Genomic DNA, 21029 nt, shown 5'->3' with positions numbered 1-21029 from the left:
CACTAATGCTCTTGTGGCTGAATGGAACCAAGTCCCGGCAGCACTGTTCCAACATCTAGTGGAAAGCCTTCCCAGAAGAGTGGAGGCTGTTATAGCAGCAAAGGGGGACCAACTCCATATTAATGCCAATGATTTTGGAATGAGATGTTCGACTAGCAGGTGTCCACATACATTTGGTCATGTAGTGTACCTTAAAATGCATTTTGTATCATGATTGCTGTGTGCCAGACATGCATGCAGCTAGGTATAATCAACCATTTACAAATATAAAATGTGTTTGATTGAAATAACCACTATACACACACACACACACACACACATTTCAACAGTATTGTATATTTTAAGAGTTGGTCAGTTTTTTCTAAGTGAGTGAATCATACAACAGCAGCTACGGAATAGCATGTCTTAAACAAAAACAGCATTAAAAAAAAAAAATGGAATGGCTATGAAGTAGAAAAGTACATTCATTGCATTTCAGTAGCCATTGAAACAATAATCACCAGAAATCCAGCATGGTAGTGCAAAAGCAGCTCTATAAGCTTACCAAGAGATATCACTCTAGTCTAGTCTATTAGAATACAGTATGAATGCTGAACAACAGCCTGCAAGATTCATTTAAGCTAACCTCCAACTCAAAGTCCATCACTGAACATAAATCAATTTACAACAAGTTACGGGACATTCTGACCCAAGCAACAGCAGGAAATTTAGTTGTTCCACACAAACACCACCAAGTGTTCCTTGGTGAAAGAGAGGCCCACTCCAAGTCACCACAGTATGTCACTTGATATCAAGACAATGTTCAATGGAAGGAGCTGCTGCACTTGAGGAATAGTCAACTGTTGCCCCCGAAATATTGCAAGAAAATAAACAAAAAGGCAAAGGTTACAATCAAGGCTAGATAATCTGACAATTGACAGGTCTGGCCCTCGATCTTAAAGACATGCTCCGGAACTTTGGCGACTAGTAAGTACAGCAATTTTTAAACCTCCCGCTATGGGCTGAATGTTTAAGTGTAGTTCATACATGCATAATCTAAGAGCAGAATTACTGTACTACCTAAATTAAACATGAAATCCCTAGATCGAAAGTGACTTTACTGGAAGTTGTGCGGTGCCATTTCCCCAATTGTTTTCATTAAAGGTTTGATTTTGTGCTACATACTCTTTAAATGGTGCATTCTGTCAAATGTTCACATGCAAATAGCCCTTATTCGGTACAATATGCAAACTTGTCTATGATAAAGGTCAATCTAGTGGAAGTAAGGAAATGCATTCCTAGGAGAAACGACTGAGGGGTGTCAAGATAAGGGCAATGCATTCCAATTGGAATCTGCATGCTTGGATTTTAAAGAAAAATATATTTGAGCCATTAGATCATGAAATATGAGGTCTAGGAAGATATAGACAGTGATAGATTGACTTCTGCACGAAAGGAAGAACCAAGAGGGATGAATGAGACTCAACTAGCTTTAGCCCCTTGCATTAAACCAGAAATTTGCAGATCGAATCAAGCTTTGCCAGTATTTTTATTTTTTTTACTTTGCATGCCAATAGACAATCAGGAATGAACAAACACCTTAGAAATCCTGGATGATCCGGAAGTGGTTCTCGATGGATGCTGGCTCATCCTCAAAGTGCAGCTTCTGGCTGAGTCGGGCCCCTAGATCCTCAAGTTTCTTGACAAAGCGACCATGCTCTCGGCCCACCCAGGCTCGCATGGGGTCACGCACCTCGTACGGTGTCACATGGGCGTGGACCGCAACCCCACTGGCCGCCAGTTCCCCCAGCGCCCGCTTGTCAGTCACCCAGGTCTCGCTGCCTCCCGGGTGGCCACCGTCCAGCCAGTACATGTCTGAAAGGCGCTCCACAAATGGCCCCAGCTCCGGGTCAGCCCGCGCCCTCGCCAGCTCGTACACCATCTGGTTGAGCACCACGCAGCCTTTGCTGAAGCCAACCAGGGCCAAGGAGAAACCCGGGGCAACTGTGTCGCCACCCCTTTGAAGCGGGAGGGGGTTAGGCAAGCCAGCTCGCTCCATGCCGTTGCTCAGCAGTGCCCTACAAATCAGTTATAATTGAGTCATTTGGCAGATTATCTAAAGCAATTTACAGTAAAGTGAGACAACTGCATAAAAAGGGCATTCGAAAAGTATTGAGTCCCCTTGACTTTTTCCCACATTTTAAGTTAGCCTTTTTTAAACAATTCTTTATCTACACACAATATTGCATAATGACAAAGTAAAAACAGGTTTAGAAATGTTTTGTTAATTTATTTAAAAAATATCACATTTACATAAGTATTCAGACTCAGGACTTTGTTGAAGCACCTTTGGCAGCAATTACAGCCTCAAGTCTTCTTGGGTATTATACTAGAAGCATGGCACACCTGTATTTGGGGAGTTTCTCCCATTTTTCTCTGTAGATCCTCAAGCACTGTCAGGTTGGTTGGGGAGCGTCGCTGCACACCTATTTTCAGGTCTCTCCGGAGATGTTCGATCAGGTTCTAGCTGGGCCACTCAAGGACATTCATCGACTTGTGCCGAAGCCACTCCTGCGTTGCCTTGGCTGTGTGCTTAGGGTCGTTGTCCTGTTAGAAGGTGAACCTTCGCTCCAGTCTGAGATCCTGAGTGCTCTGGAGCAGGTTTTCATCAAGAATCTCTGTACTTTATTCCATTCTTCTTTCCCTCGATCCTGACTAGTCTCCCAGTCCCTGCTGCTGAAAAACATCCCCACAGTATGCTGCTGCCAACATGCTTCACTGTAGGGATGGTGCCAGGTTTCTTCCAGATGTGACGCTTGGCATTCAGGCCAAAGAGTTGAATCTAGGTTTCATCAGACCAGAGAATCTTGTTTCTCATGGTCTGAGAGTCTTTATGTGCCTTTTGGCAAGCTCCAAGCGGGCTGTCATGTGCCTTTTTACTGAGGAGTGGCTTCAGTCTGGCCACTCTACCATAAAGGCCTGATTGGTGGAGTGCTGCAGAGATGGTTGTCCTTCTGGAAGGTTCTCCCATCTCCACAGTGGAACTCTGTCAGAGTGACCATCGGGTTCTTGGTCACCTTCCTGACCAAGGCCCTTCTCCCCAGATTGCTCAGTTTGGCAGGGTGTCCAGCTCTAGGAAGAGTCTTGGTGGTTCAACATTTCTTCCATTTAAGAATGGAGGCCACTGTGTTCTTGGGAACCTTCAATGCTGCAGCAATTTTTTGCTATCTTTCCCCAGACCTGTGCCTCGACACAATCCAGTCTCGGAGCTCTACGGACAATTCCTTTTGACCTCATGGCTTGGTTTTTGCTTTGATGTCAACTTAGGCACACACCTGTCTATAAGGTCCCCATCTAAATCATGTCCAATCAATTGAATTTACCACAGGTGGACTCCAATCAAGTTGAAGAAACATCTCAAGGATGATCAATAGAAACAGGATGCACCTGAGGCCAATTTTGAGTCTCATAGTAAAGGGTCTGAATACTTAGGTAAATAAGGTATTTAAAAAATCATAAGTTCGCAAAAATGTCTAAACCTGTTTCCGCTTTGTCATTATGGGGTAGTGTGTAGATTGAGGAAAAATAAATCAAATCAATTTTAGAATAAGGCTGTAATGTAACAAAATGTGGAAAAAGTCAAGGGGTCTGAGGCAGTGAGTGTTAGTGACAATCTGTGCTAGAATAAAACATTACGAGATGGGATACCTCAGGTGGCGAAATGCTCCGTAGTCAGGTGAGTGCTCGGGCGCTCCAAACAGGTTGCTCTCCACAAAGTTGTGATAGCAGCTGAACTTGTGCAGGTACATGCGGGAGGCTCGGATCACCCACACGTGGCGGTCAGGGAAGCGGCGACCCAGGGTGAGGGCGACGTTCTCCAGGCTCCAGGACAGCCACTGCGCCCCCTCTGGCTGGAGCGACATCTCCTGCTGGAAGTTCTAGGGATGAGAGATGGACAGAGGAACAGTGGTGTACGAGATAGACGGGGAGGAGTGGGTTGGGTGGAGGCGGAGGGAAGTGGGGAAAAGGAGAGGCGGTCAGTGAAAAGGGAAATAGACAGATGTGGGTGTGAGTGGGGGAGATGGACATAAGGGAAAGGGCCGAGGATGGAGAGAGAGAAAGATGGGGTGAGTCACCTGGCTTAAAGCAGCTTAAGAAGGGTTCATGTTTTTGTGCATCATGGCAACTAAATAACAACCGCATCAATTGGGAGACAAGACCTGTTCTGCAGTGTCATGCAGTTCGCCTAACAATGACCATGAACTAATTCTGAGGGGGAAAAAAGCTACCCTCATGTATTTGGTCCTTGGGTGGAAGACCAAACTTACTAAACTAGTTTTTAAACTATCCTCTTCCCAATGGAGTTTAACACATCAGGTGAAAGAGTGGTCCCTATGTGATCATGGTCTGGGGTTGCATACATAGACATTAAAGGGGTCGCATACAATGAACACATTCATTAACAATTGCTGAGCATCACACTCGCAACATCTTCAGAATACTAACATTCCCTCGGAAATACTAAGATACCCTTGGAATCATAACATTTTAGTAGGCTAGTCTGTTGGAACTCTTGGAATGGATGTTATTAGTTGTGGGCAGGAGTATGTGAATTCGACACTCCACTTGAAATGTAAACAACCATAGCTGTAACCAATTTAGCTAACAGGATTATAGGCTGGCTACGCAACGGCCTTTCACCCTTATGCTTGGCATCAATTGGAATACGTGTATAACGTTACCAACCTGCATAATGCAATGACAAATAGCTGAAATGTTCATTTGATGGCGAAATAAGTGATATGCATATGTACCTGCCTGACAAAACCCACACCTCTCACCTGTATGTCTCCAGGGAAAAACACAACATGTGCACTGCGATATTCGGCGTCTGAACCGCATCGTCCCTGTGAATCCAAAGTACTGAGTAGAAGCAAGTCGTTGACTCGGTCCGGTTGGCATCCCGGAATGTCGACCAGTCTCCGCAGTCGCGGCGGGCTCCCAGGGCGTGTTTCCTGGAGTCCAGGCAGAGAATGCTCTGGAGGCTCGAATGACGATGAACCTGCTGCAGCGCTCATTGCGTTTGCTGCACAATGAAAGCCCGTTGCAACTCCACGAGTGGTTATCATGGGGTCTAAAACCGGATTAGTGTAGTTTAGACGCAAATGCATAGCCAGTTAATGTACAGCATCCGAGACAGACATACGACAATAAACGTGCAAAACGATGCAATATCGACAAAATAGTCATAAACAACTTTCTACCTTATGTCGTTGTAGTTCCTCCTCAACATCGTTGTTTTTCCTGGACGTTGATAATCATGTAACCTGGGTGACGCTAAAGCGAGTACTGTTGTTGTCTTTGCATTTTGGTCCTCCACGTGTCGCTGTTTGCCAAGGACGTCAAAACGGGAACCAGCCCTCATCCGGTTCCTGTAAGCAAAATACGAATTGCGCATGATCACAGCAAAGACCGTACAATATAAAGATGGGCAGAAACTGCTTCTCCAATAGAAAACCCCGATCACGCTTGTAGTAGGCGAAGTCATGGTGTCTTTTGCTTTCTAAACTCATGCGCTGAAACACGTAATCGGTTCTAACGGTCGTCTCGCGCCAAACTGCGCATGTGCAGAACGTGAAATCAAAGGCAGACCTTCAATAAATTGTTTTGGATGAAAACGTGTCAGTTTGTCACTTTCATGAGGTTGGCGGCCCGGCTCTAGGTTGTGCTTTTATATTTGAGAAAATTGACAACTAAGGAAGAATTTGTCACCTCTCTAAATTACTTCTGAAACCCCAATCCCTGGCCTGGTCTGCATGCCTTCCCGGAAGTCTCGCGATGTTGCCTCTCGGTTTATGAACTCAATGGTTGAAGTTTGAATTTAAAACTGAGTTACTAAACCCAGAGGTGCAACATCGTGAGAGACTTTCGGGAACGCTTACGAAGCAGACCAGGCCGGGGTTTGAGAAGTCAATTAGAGAAGTGACTAATTATTCCTTAATTGTTAATTTTCACAAAATCTAAAGGCACAACCTAGATTCGAGCCAATGTTTTAATTACTTGAACATCTTATTACGCTAACCTCGTGAAAGTGACAAACTGCCATGTTTTCATTTACATAAAAAATAACTTTTGTATCGAAGATGTGCCTTTGATTTGACAGCCTGCACCAACGCAATTTGGCGCGAAACAACAGTTAGCCCAGATGATGTGCTTCTGCGCATGAGTTTAGTTTAGCCGACGTCGCCATTACATCGTTTACAAGTGTGATCGGGGATTTCTCTGGTTTCCACTAGTTACCACAGTCACCATGTCAAATTTGGCTATCGTAAAAAGTAATGTAAACAAAAATTTGCTTTTTGGTATTAATTGAAGGTTAGTCATAAGGTTAGCAGTGTGGTTAGGATTAGGTTTAAAATCAGATTTTAACCAGAAAATTGTAGAAATGGGCGGGGTTTATAGCTTTGTGGCTGTGGTAACTAGTGACGACCGATTTCTATTGGAGAGGCAGCTTCTGAATCACAGATTTTGCAACCTGTATACGTTTTTCGCTTTACAGTAGACACTTGATTGACTGTGTGTTGGCGTTTTTCGTGGTTATTAGAACGCAAGTATTACATTATGGCTACATATCAGGCCAGCACGAGAGATGTTTAGCATGTCATGTTTTATATGTTAATGAATGCATTTATGAACTGCGCTTGCTTACTCTTGTGTAACAACTGTATTGGCAATGTTTTGGATTTGTATCATTTTGGTTGATGACAACATTCAAAGTTACAAGTGGGATATTCATTTGACACATGCGTTTGTAATGTTTCTATAAAAAAATGTACTCCATGTTTATGTTTGATATATTGCTTATGTTATGATGGCGAGATATCAAATACTTTTCGATCAACCAAGCTGCAGTTGTACTTTGCAATGTTGTAGACATATTGACATATTTGTGATGAAAATGTTAAATTTCTCCATGAAGTTGTATTTCAATGGAGTAAAATAGATAATCCCAAAATGAGAACTTTTCAACCATCAGAATATAATAGAGAGACCCAAGTACAGTTGTCAAATAACTGGTGTTTAGCTACAATTTGTATCTGGTGAAATAGACCACTGCAAAATCAGCCTACCTAAAGTTCAGTGACATGGGCTCCTTCAGGGGGATGGCTCATAGTGCCATAAGCCAGCGTCTGGTCGCCTGCCTCCTCAATGTCTCAGAAGCCCGCAAGAAGGAATTGGTGGAAACAGTGGCCAGGGCAGCTGTATTTGACAGTAATGGTGAGTTACCCCTATAAAATGTTTAATTGTTCACTGCATATACAGTAGTAACAGTGATAGGAGTGAAAAATAGTTATGATTTAACAAAATATGATGGTTTCTTCATGGATTTATGCATCTTTCCGATTGTATGCATCTTGTCAGGCGGACGGCGAGAAGGGACAACAGTGCTCAACATCTTTAATGACCTAGACTACAACCGGTCTGTCATCACCATCGTGGCCAGTATTGACTGCATCAGTGAGTCTCTGTCCTTTTATTGAGGAAAAACAACAACTACACTAAGGGACATTTCCTACAGGCTTTGTTCGGGATCACAATGTTACAATAAATATGACAAGTACTTTGCAAAGGTCTTCATTATCCTCCGACAATCTTTTAGTCTTATGAGGGGCAGTGGTATAGTAACCCCTGAACATGGCTGCCTAAACATTTTTCAAGCAGACCAGGAATTAAGCATCCTAATTTAACCAATAACTGAACCCTGATTTCACTTGTCATTCCAATAATAGAAGGCGTTGTCAATGTGTTTCTGTTGCAGAGGAGGCAGTGCTGTCTGCGTGTGAGCAGGCCTGTCGACTGATTGACATGAGTGCCTATGCAGGCGGCCACCCAACGATGGGCGCTGTGGACCTGGTGCCCCTCTACCCTCTGGGAGAGGAGGTGGGACTGGGGGACTGTGCCAAAGAAGCTAGAGGTGTGTGGGTGGTGTGCGTGTGCCTGCATTTATGTGTCTACACTTTAAAGCTTTGGCCCCTTCTTTCTCTCTTCTCAGTACATCATGTTGTATGCTGTATACGTGTGAATTGTGCGGCGCCTCATGCAGTGGTGTATGTACAGTGTCTTCAGAAAGTATTCATACCCCTTGACTTATTCCACATTTTGTTGTTACAGCCTGAATTAAAAATTGATTACTTTTTCCCCCCACCCATTTACACACAATACCCGATTCACTAATTTGTTTGTAAACAGTTAACAATCTAATTGGCTACCACATGTTCTTGTCAAACTTTCAACAGAGTAGCTAGCAAGCAACAAGATATGCCAAATAACTCAGATTTGACCATTCAAACACAAATCGCATTGCCAGGAATCAGATTTGTATCTGACCTCAAACCACTTGCGACAGTGGTTTGAAATGTGGCTCGAAATATCTGATTCATGTGCATTTTTGTCTGTTCAGGTTGCAGGAAAAGGAACCGATTCGAATCGGATATGCACGCATTTTGGAGTTGAGTCACTTCAAACTGCCAATGTGAACAAGGCTTATGAGTTTTCCACATCTGGATTGTGCAATATTTGCCCATTATTCTTTTCAAATTTCTTGCTACCATTGTTAGGTCTTGCCATAGATTTAAGTGAAATAAGTTTTTTATTGTTTGTTTTTTAACCCTTTTTTTCTCCCATTTTCGTGGTATCCAATTGGTACAGTGTAAGTCAGAAGTTTACACACCTTAGCCAACTACATTTAAACTCAGTTTTTCACAATTCCTGACATTTAATCCTAGTAAATATTCCCTGTCTTAGTTAAGTTAGGATCACCACTTTATTTTAAGAATGTGAAATGTCAGAATAATATTAGAGAGAATTATTTATTTCAGCTTTTATTTCTTTCATCACATTCTCAGTGGGTCAGAAGTTTACGTAAACTCAATTAGTATTTGGTAGCATTGCCTTTCAATTCTTTAACTTGGGTCAAACGTTTAGGGTAGCCTTCCACAAGTTTCCCACAATAAGTTGGGTGAATTTTGTTCCATTCCTCGTCACAGAGCTGGGGTAACTGAGTCAGGTTTGTAGGCCTCCTTGCTCGCACACGCTTTTTCAGTTCTGCCCACAAATTTTCTATGGGATTGAGGTCAGGGCTTTGGGATGGCCACTCCAATACCTTGACTTTGTTGTCCTTAAGCCATTTTGCCACAACTTTGGAAGTATGCTTGGGGTCATTGTCCATTTGGAAGACCCATTTGCGACCAAGCTTTAACTTCCTGACTGATGTTGCTTCAATGTAACCACATCATTTTACCTCCTCATGATGCCATCTATTTTGTGAAATGCACCAGTCCCTCCTGCAGCAAAGCACCCCCACAACATGATGCTGCCACCCCCGTGCTTCAAGGTTGAGATGGTGTTCTTCAGCTTGCAAGCGTCCCCATTTTTCCTCCAAACATAACGATGGTCATTATGGCCAAACTATTTTTGTTTCATCAGACCAGAGGACATTTCTCCAAAAAGTACGATATTTGTCCCCATGTGCAGTTGCAGATACTTTTGTACCCGTTTCCTCCAGCATCTTCACAAGGTCCTTTGCTGTTGTTGTGGGATTGATTTGCACTTTTCGCACCAAAGTACGTTCATCTCTAGGAGACTGAACGTGACTCCTTCCTGAGCGGTATTACGGCTACGTGGTCCCGTGGTGTTTATACTTGCGTACTCTTGTTTGTACAGATGAACGTGGTACCTTTAGGCGTTTGGAAATTGCTCCCAAGGATGAACCAGACTTGTGGAGGTCTACAATTTTTTTTTTCTGAGGTTTTGGCTGATTTCTTTTGATTTTGCCATGATGTCAAGCAAAGAGGCTCTGAGTTTGTAGGTAGGCCTTGAAATACATCCACAGGTACACCTCACATTTGAGTCAAATGATGTCAATTAGCCTATCAGAAGCTTCTAAAGCCATGACACCATTTTCTGGAATTTCCCAAGTTGTGTAAAGGCACAGTCAACTTAGTGTATGTAAACTTCTGACCCACTGAAATTGTGATATAGTGAATTATAAGTGAAATAATCTGTTTGTAAACAATTTTTGGAAAAATGACTTGTCATGCACAAAGTAGATGTCCTAAACGACTTGCCAAAACTATAGTTTGTTAACACGAATTTGTAGAGTGGTTGAAAAACGAGTTGTAATGACTCCAACCTAAGTGTATGTAACCTTCCTACTTCAACTGTATGTGTTAACCCATCCTCTCACCCTGTCCAGCGGTGGCTGCTGGGCTGACTGAACGGGTCAGTGGCACCAGTGCTTTCTTCTTTGGTTGGGCAGACTCACCCCAGCACCGAGGCCTGGCGCAGAGACGCAAGGAGATGGGCTGGTTCAGGAAGAATCCAGACACAGGAGCCATCCGACCAGACGTGGGGCCCCTGCCACAGAAACGATATGGCCTCACAGGTTAGCACTCGCTTAGGGCTTGGCGGTTGGTGGATGTCCTGTGCATGCAAATACTGAGAGGTGATTTTTAAAACATAGGGTTAGGCTAGATTTGCATGTTTCATTCTGAGGACAGGCCCTCAGTGCCCCCACATTACACTCATGAAGTATAGCACAGAGAGAGTGTACCCAGTAACCACTAATTTGGCACATTTGAAAATAACCGCATCTCTGTACCTCTTTGTTCGCACCGTCTTGTGACTTTTTGTTTGATCTTCTGAACTTTGACCCCACCTTTGCCATGCAGGCATCGGAGCTAGTCCCTACGTCATGAACTGCAACGTCACCATCGACACCCAGGACCTGGCTCTGGGGCGCAGCATCGCCATGTCGATTAGGGAGTCTACCCCTGGGGGGATACCGGGGGTGCAAGTGCTGGCCCTGCCACACGAGGGTGCCGTGGAGATAGCCTGCAATGTGGAGAGCATGAAGGGAAACCCTCCTAGCCAGGTTGGGGAGAGGGGCGGGCCGTGGCCCACCTTCAGTATTGGTGGGCAGCTATACTGCCACGCCCCGGCATCTCTTATCACAGCCAGGGTGGCAGAGCTGGCAGGACGGCAGGGGGTGGCCACTAAGGGCACGGCGCTGGTGGGGTTCACGCCCCATGAGTGCAGAGGCCTGGCAGAGAGAGCTTTGTCATTGGGCATCGCTGAGTTCTGGAAAGAACTGCGCAGGTTACACATGTAACCTTCCAAACTTTACTACAAAACCTCAACGTTTTGTATTATTCAGGTTGATTGAACGAAGAATGTAAAAGGACATGCAAGCTGTTATCGGCAAGGTTTAAAGCATATGAATTGCACAAATGCACGACTATTACACAACAGTTTTGAATCTGTGGGCTCTGGATTTGATGTAGCACATCTGAACAAGGATATTGTAGAGATAATCTTATTTAGTGTGGTGATCATGGTTGAAAACATCAATGCCATAGTCCTTAACTGTGATCATCTTAATATAAGTACTCATCAAGACACAAAGAGACAAATTACCAATTTAGAGTTGAGGTAATACTTTTTTGTAAATCATTTAACGATGTCAGTGGGATACTTACACAATTTATTTTGTTAAGCGTGCATATCTCAAGTCAGAATAACACTGAAAGTGCTGCAAAATGTTGCAATTTATTGTTCTATTTAACAGGTTAATCCTTCTTTATTTGACTTCTACTAATTTATAAAGAATAAACATGACTTTACTATAACTTTACTATTTTCATATTATTGTTTATAATTCTACCAAAAAAATATATATAATCATGAAATCTATTGAAGGTGCGTTCTGTAACATTCTCATGTTCAAAAATCTAAAACTACCATTAATATTGGACTCAGTGAGAGTAAAAAAAGCAACTGTGTATCCAGACCAAAGTGTGTACACACCTCGTGTTGTAAGACGTGGTCTAGCGTCAGCCAGGAAAGTTCTGGCCACCTTCAGACAAAGAAACGTGCACACTGTTTGGCATGGTCTTTGCCGAGACGTGTCAAAACGCATAGACATTTGTTTGCTCTGTCTATTTACGTTTTTATTGCCTTTTGTGATTGGATTTAAAATTACCATGTTGATAGAAATGGCTCACTCCAAAAGTGGTCAAGGACAGGGTTAAGTTTAGGGCTGGTTCTTAAGCTATTCAAGATATAATTTTCTCATGTCCACCACTTTGGAATTTGGGCGATGGTCAGGTCACTTCCTGTTTGGTATAAATATGGAACTGTGTTTACAGATGGGTCCTTGGTAATTTCCTGTAATTTAGCATACATCGCTTTTAGTCAGTCAGTCTGCTGAAGGCAATTTTTGCCATCCAAGATACAAATGCATAATATCCTAGAGAATTGATGTTATGTATTCATATGGGGAATAGTTTTTGCATGCGCTTTCACTATACGTTCAACTAATTGCAATATGTATGCCAATTAAATGAATCTATACTGAACACAAATATAAACACAACATGTAAAGTGTTGGTCCCATGTTTCATGAGCTGTAATAAAAGATCCCAGAAATGTTCCATACGCACAAAGCTTATTTCTCTCAAATTTTGGGCACAAATTTGTTTTTAATCCCTGTTAGTGAGCATTTCTCCTTTGCCAAAATAATCCATCCACCTGACAAGTGTGGCATATAAAGAAGCTGATTAAACAGCATGATAATTACACAGTTGCACCTTGTGCTGGGGTCAATAAAAGGCCATTAAAAATGTGCAGTTTTGTCACACAACACAATGAACACAGATGTCTCCAGTTTTGAGGGAGCATGCAATTGGCATCCTGACTGCAGGAATGTCCACACAAGCTGTTGCCAGTTCATTTCTCTACCATAAGCTGCCTCATACGTTTTAGAGAGAGTGTGGGCGAGTGGTTTGCAGATGTCAACGTTGTGAACAGAGTGCCCCATGGTGGTGGTGGGGTTATGGTATGGGCAGGCATAAAGCTACGGACAACGAACACAGTTGCATTTTATCAATAGCAATTTAAATGCACAAAAATACTGTGAGATCCTGAGGTCCATTGTGAGGACCAATCTTTAAAGGAATCTGTGACCAACAGAAGCATATCTGTATTCCCAGTCATGTAAAATCCATAGATTAGGGCCTAATAAATGTATTTAAAATCTATGAAATTGTTGCATGTTTTGTTTATATTTTTGTTCAGTATAGCTTGGCTACAAGAGGGATATGTACTGTATGCATGTCCACTATGCATTATGATAATTCTACTAATTTAATTCACGATATTACTCATTTATAATTTAATCTTCACATATTCATGTTTTTAATTGTCTTTGTGTATCTGTGCACTGTGAAATTTGAGTGTTACATTAGAGAGTACTGTAACGTGTATTGCGAGGCTATTTGCCTCCATTCTGACTCACAGTATTAACCATTTGATGACATGCAGGAGAATTTGGCTAGATGACAAGCAGATAGTGCTGGGACGAGATGATTTCACTCATTGGTTACACGAAGGCAGTTCAACCGAGTACAGGCTTAACTGAAGGAACAACAAAGGTGGAATTTTATTAAATCGTTTCTGGATTGGCTACGTCTCTGAGGGAAGATCCTCAAAGCTAGATGATGTGAAGCCAGCAGCCCCACGTAGGGCTACCTGCCATCAAACCCCCCCACACACCCCCTGAAAACCCTGCACAGCTAAATCAAGTGCACCTAAATAATCGACAGGAAACATAATATTATTTTGACCCACGTCTGTGTTTCACATACATTTAAAAGCCCACAAGCGATCTGATGGTGTGAGCTATCAAGGCATTCCAGAGATAGAATTTGGTGTTGCACCCTTAATGTATGCATGCACCATCGTTATGACTGTATGTACTTGTATGGTTTGTGTACTTTAGGTATGAATTTTCCTACAGTAGGCTATATTTGTTTGCATTAGGCGTTTATATGCATTTGTACGTTCCTTCTTAATGTGTGCACATTAATCTCTTTGTATCTTGTCCAGCTGAGGCTCTTAGTCATACAGTTAATGCAGCCATGCAGCTTCATCTCATCAGTACAGTACATACTGCACAACACACACACACACACACACTCCCTGCCGGCCTTGGGAGCATCAGGCCCCAATGTAGGTCACAGCATAAGCCCAGGGCTGTCCTGGTCCTCCCAACACTCTCACACACACGTATGGACATGTACATGGAACCCTATTCACATTTTTGCTCATTTAACTTCCAAACAGTATCTACCTCAAACTCATATATTAGCACTCACTCTGCACTTTGTTTTGAAAAGCTACCTAATTTAATCTAAGCAGCTGTCACTCATGTCACCATGCATTAGCTTACTTTTATGGGATGAAAATGGTCCAGGTAATGCGTGGCATCTGGTGGCTTAGAACATGTTTGTCTGCCACAAGTCTGAAGTCTCATGTATTTCCCTAATGTAAAGAAAAAAACAACTGATTGAGCATTAGATAGATAGGTACTTTATTTATTCCCAGGGAAATGTAATTTAAGTTTCTCTCGGTCTCGAGCTCACTCGGGCTCTCTCTGCTTTCCCTCTCTCACTGTCTTTTTTTTGCTTTTTTCCTAACTATCTTTTCCTCCCTCTCTATCAAACTACACCCCTCCCTCCCTCCCTATTAACCTCATTAGTCCTTAGTGAGTCACTTCTGATAGCCCTAACGACTGTAAATGCAACCATGCTAGATTGTAGGTTGACACTTACTTTCAAGGAGGGCCCTTTTAGATACTCACTAGAAAGTGTGGATTAGGTAGTCACTAGGCAAACAGACATTATGATAGAGTGGCATTGGTTGTCTGTTACTGTATATTTCATAGCAATAACATACTGTAGATTTTATATCAAATCAGGGGTTAATGTTACAGCCCTAATTTTCACTATAAATATTCATCTCTAATCAAATGTTCACTGTAAACATTTCATTGTAATAATCCAATGTTTTTAGAGTTGTGTGCCTTTTTAGTTCTTCGATAGATGCGACATAGGATTCTTTCGACATGAGTTGAAAGCCTGGCAGTGTATCAACTGAGGGTCATGTGACATGATACAGACAGAAAGGATCTGATGTGCGCAAATGGGCAACCATTCATAAGCAAGTTATTAAGCCGATATGTGGAACATAACATTTGTTTCTTCAGTAATGTGTTTTCGCTGTGATTTTATCATTTTATTTCGGATAATTTGAGACCTGAGGTCAAGTCAGTCGTGACAGCATAACATTATCTTCCTTGGCAGTACCCAAAAGTCAAACACATTCCTTTTAAACTTAGTTGATTCTGTCAATTCAAAGAAAGTAATGTATACCGTTGGTCAAATATCTTGGAACTACCTTTTGACGCAGTGTTAGAATAATTGCCCTTCTCATGTAAAGTATTATGATTTTGAAGTAGCTTTGGAGGAAACTTAAGTGTATCATGGTCACTCTCATTAAAATAGTCCAAAATGCAACGGCTATCCTCACCCGCCTTGCAGAAGCAGAATGTGCCACCTATGAAGTCAGCAGTCCCCAACCCCCACCCTGAACACATGTTATACATCCGCTGGGCACAGGCAGAGCATAACGCTGAGACACAGCTGAGAATAGGGAGAGAAAGAGAGGGGGCACTGAAGTGGAAGTATGAGTGAGCATCACAGAGAAGGACAGAAATAGAGCGATAAAGGAATGAATTGCAGAGGGAGGCTCAGAGAGAGAGAGCAATGGTGGCGCACATGGGTTTATGGTATTGTTGCAAGAGCCCTTTCTGTCATTTTCTGTGGACATGAACCTCACGTGGATTTTGTTTTCTCAGACTCCCTGTGGATTTCCCTGCAATTGCTCCCTGGATCTAAACAGCTGTTGAAGACTTGAAGACCAAACCATGCCTTCTCTTCATTGTAGCTTCAACATGGGCCCTTGACTGGGTTCCCTGGCTGGATTCTTACTACCACGGATACCCTTCACGGTTTTTATTTAACTCTATCTTAGTCCCAATGAGATCAAAATACCTATTTTTCAAGGGAGACCTTGCGAAGAAGGATGGCGCTATGTTGCACCTCCACTCAGCACCACCACTCAGTGCATGCTCTGCAGTGAAGATTCCTCCATGTGCTATCTATACTGACGTCCCTAATCGTGGATAGCCACGGACAGGGTAAGATGCTGCCATGATGGCTGCTTTGAATGAATGACTGTCATGTAGAAATGTAAGACTGTTCAGTGTGGCACTGAATTACCACATCGTAGGTGTGTTATACATGGCCTGAGAATTGGCATGGAGACAGACAGATGGGATTTGAAAAGTATGGTTTGTGTAGCAGTGGCAAGGTTCATGGCGTGTTAAAGGACTTCATATAAAAAGGAGTATAAACTGGATGGTATGGTATGGTATTTCTCTATTACTCTCGTGCCTAAGACCCTCATACACTGCACTCCTCTCCATGCCCCCTCATACCTATGGCCCTTCTCCCCTCAGATCTACTCCCCCACTATAGTCTCACACTTTATCCGTTCTTTATCCCCCTCCCCAAGGGATATATTCATACCAAGGAGTATATACACATTTCAATGTGCCAGGTAATTCTGAATTATGCTTGAAAATTGAGTGTGGAACTCCAATGTGGAATTAAATGTGCTTCTGCGCCAGCTGTGCACTTTGGGTGGAGCAGATTTGTGTACATACATAATATTGCTCTGGTAGCACCTATCTAAACAAGATTACAGAATTTTGAGAAGCACATAGTCATGTGTTGAAAGTGCGTAGCAGCCGATATGTGATATATTGCTTCCTGATGAATAGGCAGTCTCATACAAAATGAAATGGAAGACTATGACAACAACACCGCAGCAGCCCTGAATAGGACAGAGCACTTACTCAACAGTGGATATGATGTGGCTCAGGGCAAGGGGATGGTCAATGTCCACAGCTAGATTTTCATGCTTGGCCCGTCAAGGCACGCAATCGACTGTGTGGGCAAGGGAGACTGAGACATGCATTTAGGAAGAGGTAATTAGTCTACATGTTTTGGATAAGCATACAGTACAACAAGAAGATGATAGACAGTGAAACATAGATATGTATGCATATGGTAGTGTGCATGCATTTTTATTTCATTAAATCAAAGAGTTTATGTAATCAAGGTGTTGTTTACGTAATCAAGACATATGTGCGTGCTGCAGCAAGCAATCGCTTGGGAACTATGATGGCTAGGCCCGCTTGTACAGTCGTAGCGGTGTTGTAACCAAGATAAATGTAATGCTGTCTCCACACCCACGTTCATTTTCAGCTGACTTCAGAGGTTTAAACAACAGTTTTTTTATACTTTATTTTATTTTTAGAACATTACTGGAGTTGTTTTCAGAACAGTTGGTCCAGCAGAGGACACCGCAGGCCCAGACTGCACGTCCTTGCTTCACCCCTTTGAGTAGGGAATTGTTTCTACTAAATAATCCCTTTTTTTGGGGTCAAACAGCACGTAGTCTCTTGTGAGAGACTGTTAACATAAATGTAATGTCTGTTAGCACTACTGCTGAATCTGAGAAGTGGGGGAGACATAGTTGGTTCTGGGTTCTGGAGTAAAACAGCACAGTACACTGCAATAAGACAAATTAAGTCAAATGATTAAGATGTCTGGGTTGCAGCAGGATGTGACTTACTGAAGATGTATGTATTTAAATGCTCAGGGGGAAGGGCCCACGGCCAATGTGAGAGGAAGAGGAAAGCTTCCTCAATTATACCAATTTACCCCCTACCTAGAGGAAGACATTTAATGACACTTTTCTGGCCCAAGTCTTTCCATATAAGCACACATACAAAAAACTGCTGCTGCTGACAAGCCAGTAATGGAATGACTGTAGGCCCATCCTCAGTTGTTCCCACACCATGGGCTCAATTTAGGACCGTGGCTTATATGTTTGCACACATAAGGTTCAACATAATCTTACTCTTATATTTTCACTTGTCATGGGAACAATTTGTGAGGATAATGTGGAACTACACAGCAAATTATCTAGTAAAAAATCTATGAAAAAAGAACACTGGTAAATCAACACTGAAAGTCATTTTTGACCCATATACAGTCGTGGCCAAAAGTTTTGAGAATGACACAAATATTAATTTTCACAAAGTCTGCTGCCTCAGTTTGTATGATGGCAATTTGCATATACTCCAGAATGTTATGAAGAGTGATCAAATGAATTGCAATTAATTGCAAAGTCCCTCTTTGCTATGCAAATTAACTGAATCCCCCAAAAACATTTCCACTGCATTTCAGCCCTGCCACAAAAGGACAAGCTGTCAGTGATTCTCTTGTTAACACAGGTGTGAGTGTTGACGAGGACAAGGCTGGAGATCACTCTGTCATGCTGATTGAGTTCGAAAAATAGACTGGAAGCTTCAAAAGGAGGGTGGTGCTTGGAATCATTGTTCTTCCTCTGTCAACTATGGTTACCTGCAAGGAAACACGTGCCGTCATCATTGCTTTGCACAAAAAGGGCTTTACAGGCAAGGATATTGCTGCCAGTAAGATTGCACCTAAATCAACCATTTATCGGATCATCAAGAACTTCAAGGAGAGCGGTTCAATTGTTGTGAAGAAGGCTTCAGGGCGCCCAAGAAAGTCCAGCAAGCGCCAGGACCATCTCCTAAAGTTGATTCAGCTGTGAGATCGGGGAACCACCAGAACAGAACTTGCTCAGGAATGGCAGCAGGCAGGTGTGAGTTCATCTGCACGCACAGTGAGGCGAAGACTTTGAGGATGGCCTGGTGTCAAGGGCAGCAAAGAAGCCACTTTTCTCCTGGAAAAACATCAGGGACAGACTGATATTCTGCAAAAGGTACAGGGATTGAACTGCTGAGGACTGGGGTAAAGTAATTTTCTCTGATGAACCCCCTTTCCGATTGTTTGGGGCATCCGGAAAAAAGCTTGTCCGGAGAAGACAAGGTGAGCGCTACCATCAGTCCTGTGTCATGCCAACAGTAAAGCATCCTGAGACCATTCATGTGTCGGGTTTCTTCTCAGCCAAGCGAGTGAGCTCACTCACAATTTTTCCTAAGAACACAGCCATAAATAAAGAATGGTACCAACACATCCTCCGAGAGCAACTTCTCCCAACCATCCAGGAACAGTTTGGTGATGAACAATGCCTTTTCCAGCATGATGGACACCTTGCCATAAGGCAAAAGTGATGACTATGTGGCTCGGGGAACAAAACATCAATATTTTGGGTCCATGGCCAGGAAACTCTCCAGACCTTAATCCCATTGAGAACTTGTGGTCATTCCTCAAGAGGCGGGTGGACAAACAAAAACCCACAAATTCTGACAAACTCCAAGCATTGATTATGCAAGAATGGGCTGCCATCAGTCAGGATGTGGCCCAGAAGTTAATTGACAGCATGGCCACGACTGTACAAATGGCAACAGTGTTAAATTACCATGCTGCTAAAGCCTTATTCAAATATTTCCCAGTGTCTTGCCTTGCCCAGAGTTACCACCCATGCCTGTATTTTTTATTGACAGACATGGTTGTTGCATTCATCCATTTTCAGCCCTATGGACTTCACCGATTGAGATCCTATGGGAATATGTTATAATAAATACAGTGCCTTCGGAAAGTATTCAGACCCCTTGACTTTTTCCACATTTTGTTACATTACAGCCAATTGTAAAATGTATTAAATAAAACAATTTCCTCAGCAATCTACACACAATACACCACAATGACAAAGCGAAAACAGGTTTTTAGAAATTGTAGCATATTTATAAAAAAAAATAAAAAAGATACCTTATTGACATAAGTAAAAATGTTAACACAATACCATATGTATTTCAATATCTATGTTTGTGCATGTGCATTGCTTAATTAAAAACCTCAGGGCAACTTGATTTCTGAAACGTAGGACCTGTTTAGGTATCAATTTTATATCATATATTTATAAAAATATATATATAATTTGATGAAACATTGTATTTGGCCATCGTTTTATTTTCCCAAAGAAACGCATTGTATAATAGAGTCATTCAGAACGGAGTGCTCGGGTTGGGGTGTAGGTTTTCTAGCATAGCCTGAAGGTAGGTAGGGGCAGTTCCGCTTTCTGTTCCGTAGGTAAGCACCATGCTCTTGTAGCCAGTGGAGTGTGTGGAGGAGCTGGGTGACATGAGAACTTTGGAAGGTTGAAAACCAGGCAGCCTGCAGCGTTCTGGATAAGTTGCAGGGGTTTGATGACAAAGCGAGGAGCCCAGCCAACAGCGAGTTGTGGTAGTCCAGACGGGAGAGGACAACTGCCTGAAGAGCATGAACCTGCAGGAGTGAGTCACAGCTTTGATGTTTGCAGAGAACAACAGGGTGTTTTCCAGGGTCACGCCAAGGTTCTTTGTACTTTGGGAAGGTGACACTGTGGAGTTGTCAACCATGATGGAGAAGTCTTTAAGCGGGCAGAAACTTCCCCGGGAGAAAGCTGTTCAGTTTTGTTGAGCGTGAGGTGGTGGGCCGATATCCAAGTTGAGATATCTGCCAGGCATGCAGAGATGCTTGTCGCCACCTGGGTGTCAGAAGCGGGGGAAGGAGAAAAGTATTTGAGTGTCATCCGCATAGCAGTGGTAGGAGAGACCATGTGAGGATATGACGGGGCTGAGTGACTTGGTGTATAGAGAGAAGAGGAGAGGGCCTAGAACTGAGCACGGGGGGGACACCAGTAGTGAAAGTACGTGGTGCTGACACAGATCCTCTCCACGACACCTGGTAGGATCGTCCTGCCAGTTAGGATGCAATCCAAGAGTGTGCATAGCCTGAGACGCCCAGCCCTGAGAGGGTGGCAAGGATGATCTGATGGTTCACGGTGTCAAAGGCAGCAGATTGATCTAGGAGGATGAGAACAGAGGAGAGAGCTTTGGCAGTGCAGAAAGCCTCCGTGACACAGAAGAGCAGTCTCGGTTGAGTGAACTGTCTTGAAGCCTGAGTGGTTAGGGTCAAGAAGATCGTTCTGAGAGAGATGACGAGAAAGTTGATCAGAGACAGCACGCTCAAGTGTTTTGGAAAGAAGGGATATAGGTCTATATTTCTTGATGTCACATGAGTCGAGTGTTTATTTCTTGAGGAGGGGAGCAA

General features: G+C 42.9%; 3 protein-coding genes across 8 annotated transcripts in view; 2 read left to right on the top strand and 1 right to left on the bottom strand.

Moving 5' to 3' along the window:
• Nucleotides 1-320: 320 nt before the first annotated feature.
• On the bottom strand, nt 321-5410 carry c19h2orf69 (chromosome 19 C2orf69 homolog). 2 transcript variants are annotated; one of them, XM_055870876.1, is made up of 4 exons: nt 5244-5409; nt 4821-5113; nt 3688-3917; nt 321-2057 (listed from the first exon to the last, which is right to left on the bottom strand). In XM_055870876.1, the coding sequence occupies exons 2-4, from the start codon at nt 5106-5108 to the stop codon at nt 1580-1582; spliced, it is 996 nt and encodes a 331-aa protein (XP_055726851.1). In that variant the 5' UTR covers nt 5109-5113; nt 5244-5409; the 3' UTR covers nt 321-1579. The 2 variants fall into 2 exon arrangements, with proteins under 2 accessions (XP_055726851.1, XP_055726850.1); XM_055870875.1 differs by having other exon boundaries at nt 4821-5410.
• Nucleotides 5411-5858: 448 nt separating this feature from the next.
• Nucleotides 5859-11666, top strand: ftcdnl1 (formiminotransferase cyclodeaminase N-terminal like 1). 4 transcript variants are annotated; one of them, XM_055870872.1, is made up of 7 exons: nt 5859-5961; nt 7139-7257; nt 7402-7497; nt 7799-7954; nt 8441-8488; nt 10235-10423; nt 10710-11666. In XM_055870872.1, the coding sequence occupies exons 2-7, from the start codon at nt 7143-7145 to the stop codon at nt 11147-11149; spliced, it is 1044 nt and encodes a 347-aa protein (XP_055726847.1). In that variant the 5' UTR covers nt 5859-5961; nt 7139-7142; the 3' UTR covers nt 11150-11666. The 4 variants fall into 4 exon arrangements, with proteins under 4 accessions (XP_055726847.1, XP_055726846.1, XP_055726845.1 ...); XM_055870871.1 differs by lacking the exon at nt 5859-5961 and adding an exon at nt 5989-6586; XM_055870870.1 differs by lacking the exon at nt 5859-5961 and having other exon boundaries at nt 5989-7257.
• A 902-nt stretch (nt 11667-12568) lies between these two features.
• LOC129816411 (nck-associated protein 5-like) overlaps nt 12569-21029 on the top strand; it is a 111295-nt gene continuing 102834 nt past the window's right edge. For both annotated transcript variants that reach the window (XM_055870869.1, XM_055870868.1), the window contains exon 1: nt 12569-16075. The gene's annotated coding sequence lies outside the window, so the exon portion shown is untranslated. The remainder of the gene's footprint in view (nt 16076-21029) is intronic.

Source organism: Salvelinus fontinalis, chromosome 19, assembly GCF_029448725.1.
Source record: "Salvelinus fontinalis isolate EN_2023a chromosome 19, ASM2944872v1, whole genome shotgun sequence".
NCBI classification, from domain to species: domain Eukaryota; kingdom Metazoa; phylum Chordata; class Actinopteri; order Salmoniformes; family Salmonidae; genus Salvelinus; species Salvelinus fontinalis.
Note: the sequence above shows the minus strand (reverse complement) of the source record. Positions and strands in the feature narration are given on the sequence as shown.

Bases quoted from the DNA above. Each gene is read 5' to 3' on its own strand.
- ftcdnl1 (XM_055870870.1), top strand. From the start codon at position 7,125: ATGGGCTCCTTCAGGGGGATGGCTCATAGTGCCATAAGCCAGCGTCTG. The intron at 7,955-8,440 runs GTGTGTGGGTGG...TTGTCTGTTCAG, and splicing joins CTGTGCCAAAGAAGCTAGAG to GTTGCAGGAAAAGGAACCGA. The intron at 8,489-10,234 runs GTTGAGTCACTT...CACCCTGTCCAG, and splicing joins GGATATGCACGCATTTTGGA to CGGTGGCTGCTGGGCTGACT.
- c19h2orf69 (XM_055870875.1), bottom strand. From the start codon at position 5,150: ATGCATTTGCGTCTAAACTACACTAATCCGGTTTTAGACCCCATGATA. The intron at 3,918-4,820 runs GTGAGAGGTGTG...TCTCATCCCTAG, and splicing joins TTTTCCCTGGAGACATACAG to AACTTCCAGCAGGAGATGTC. The intron at 2,058-3,687 runs GTATCCCATCTC...ACTGATTTGTAG, and splicing joins GGAGCATTTCGCCACCTGAG to GGCACTGCTGAGCAACGGCA.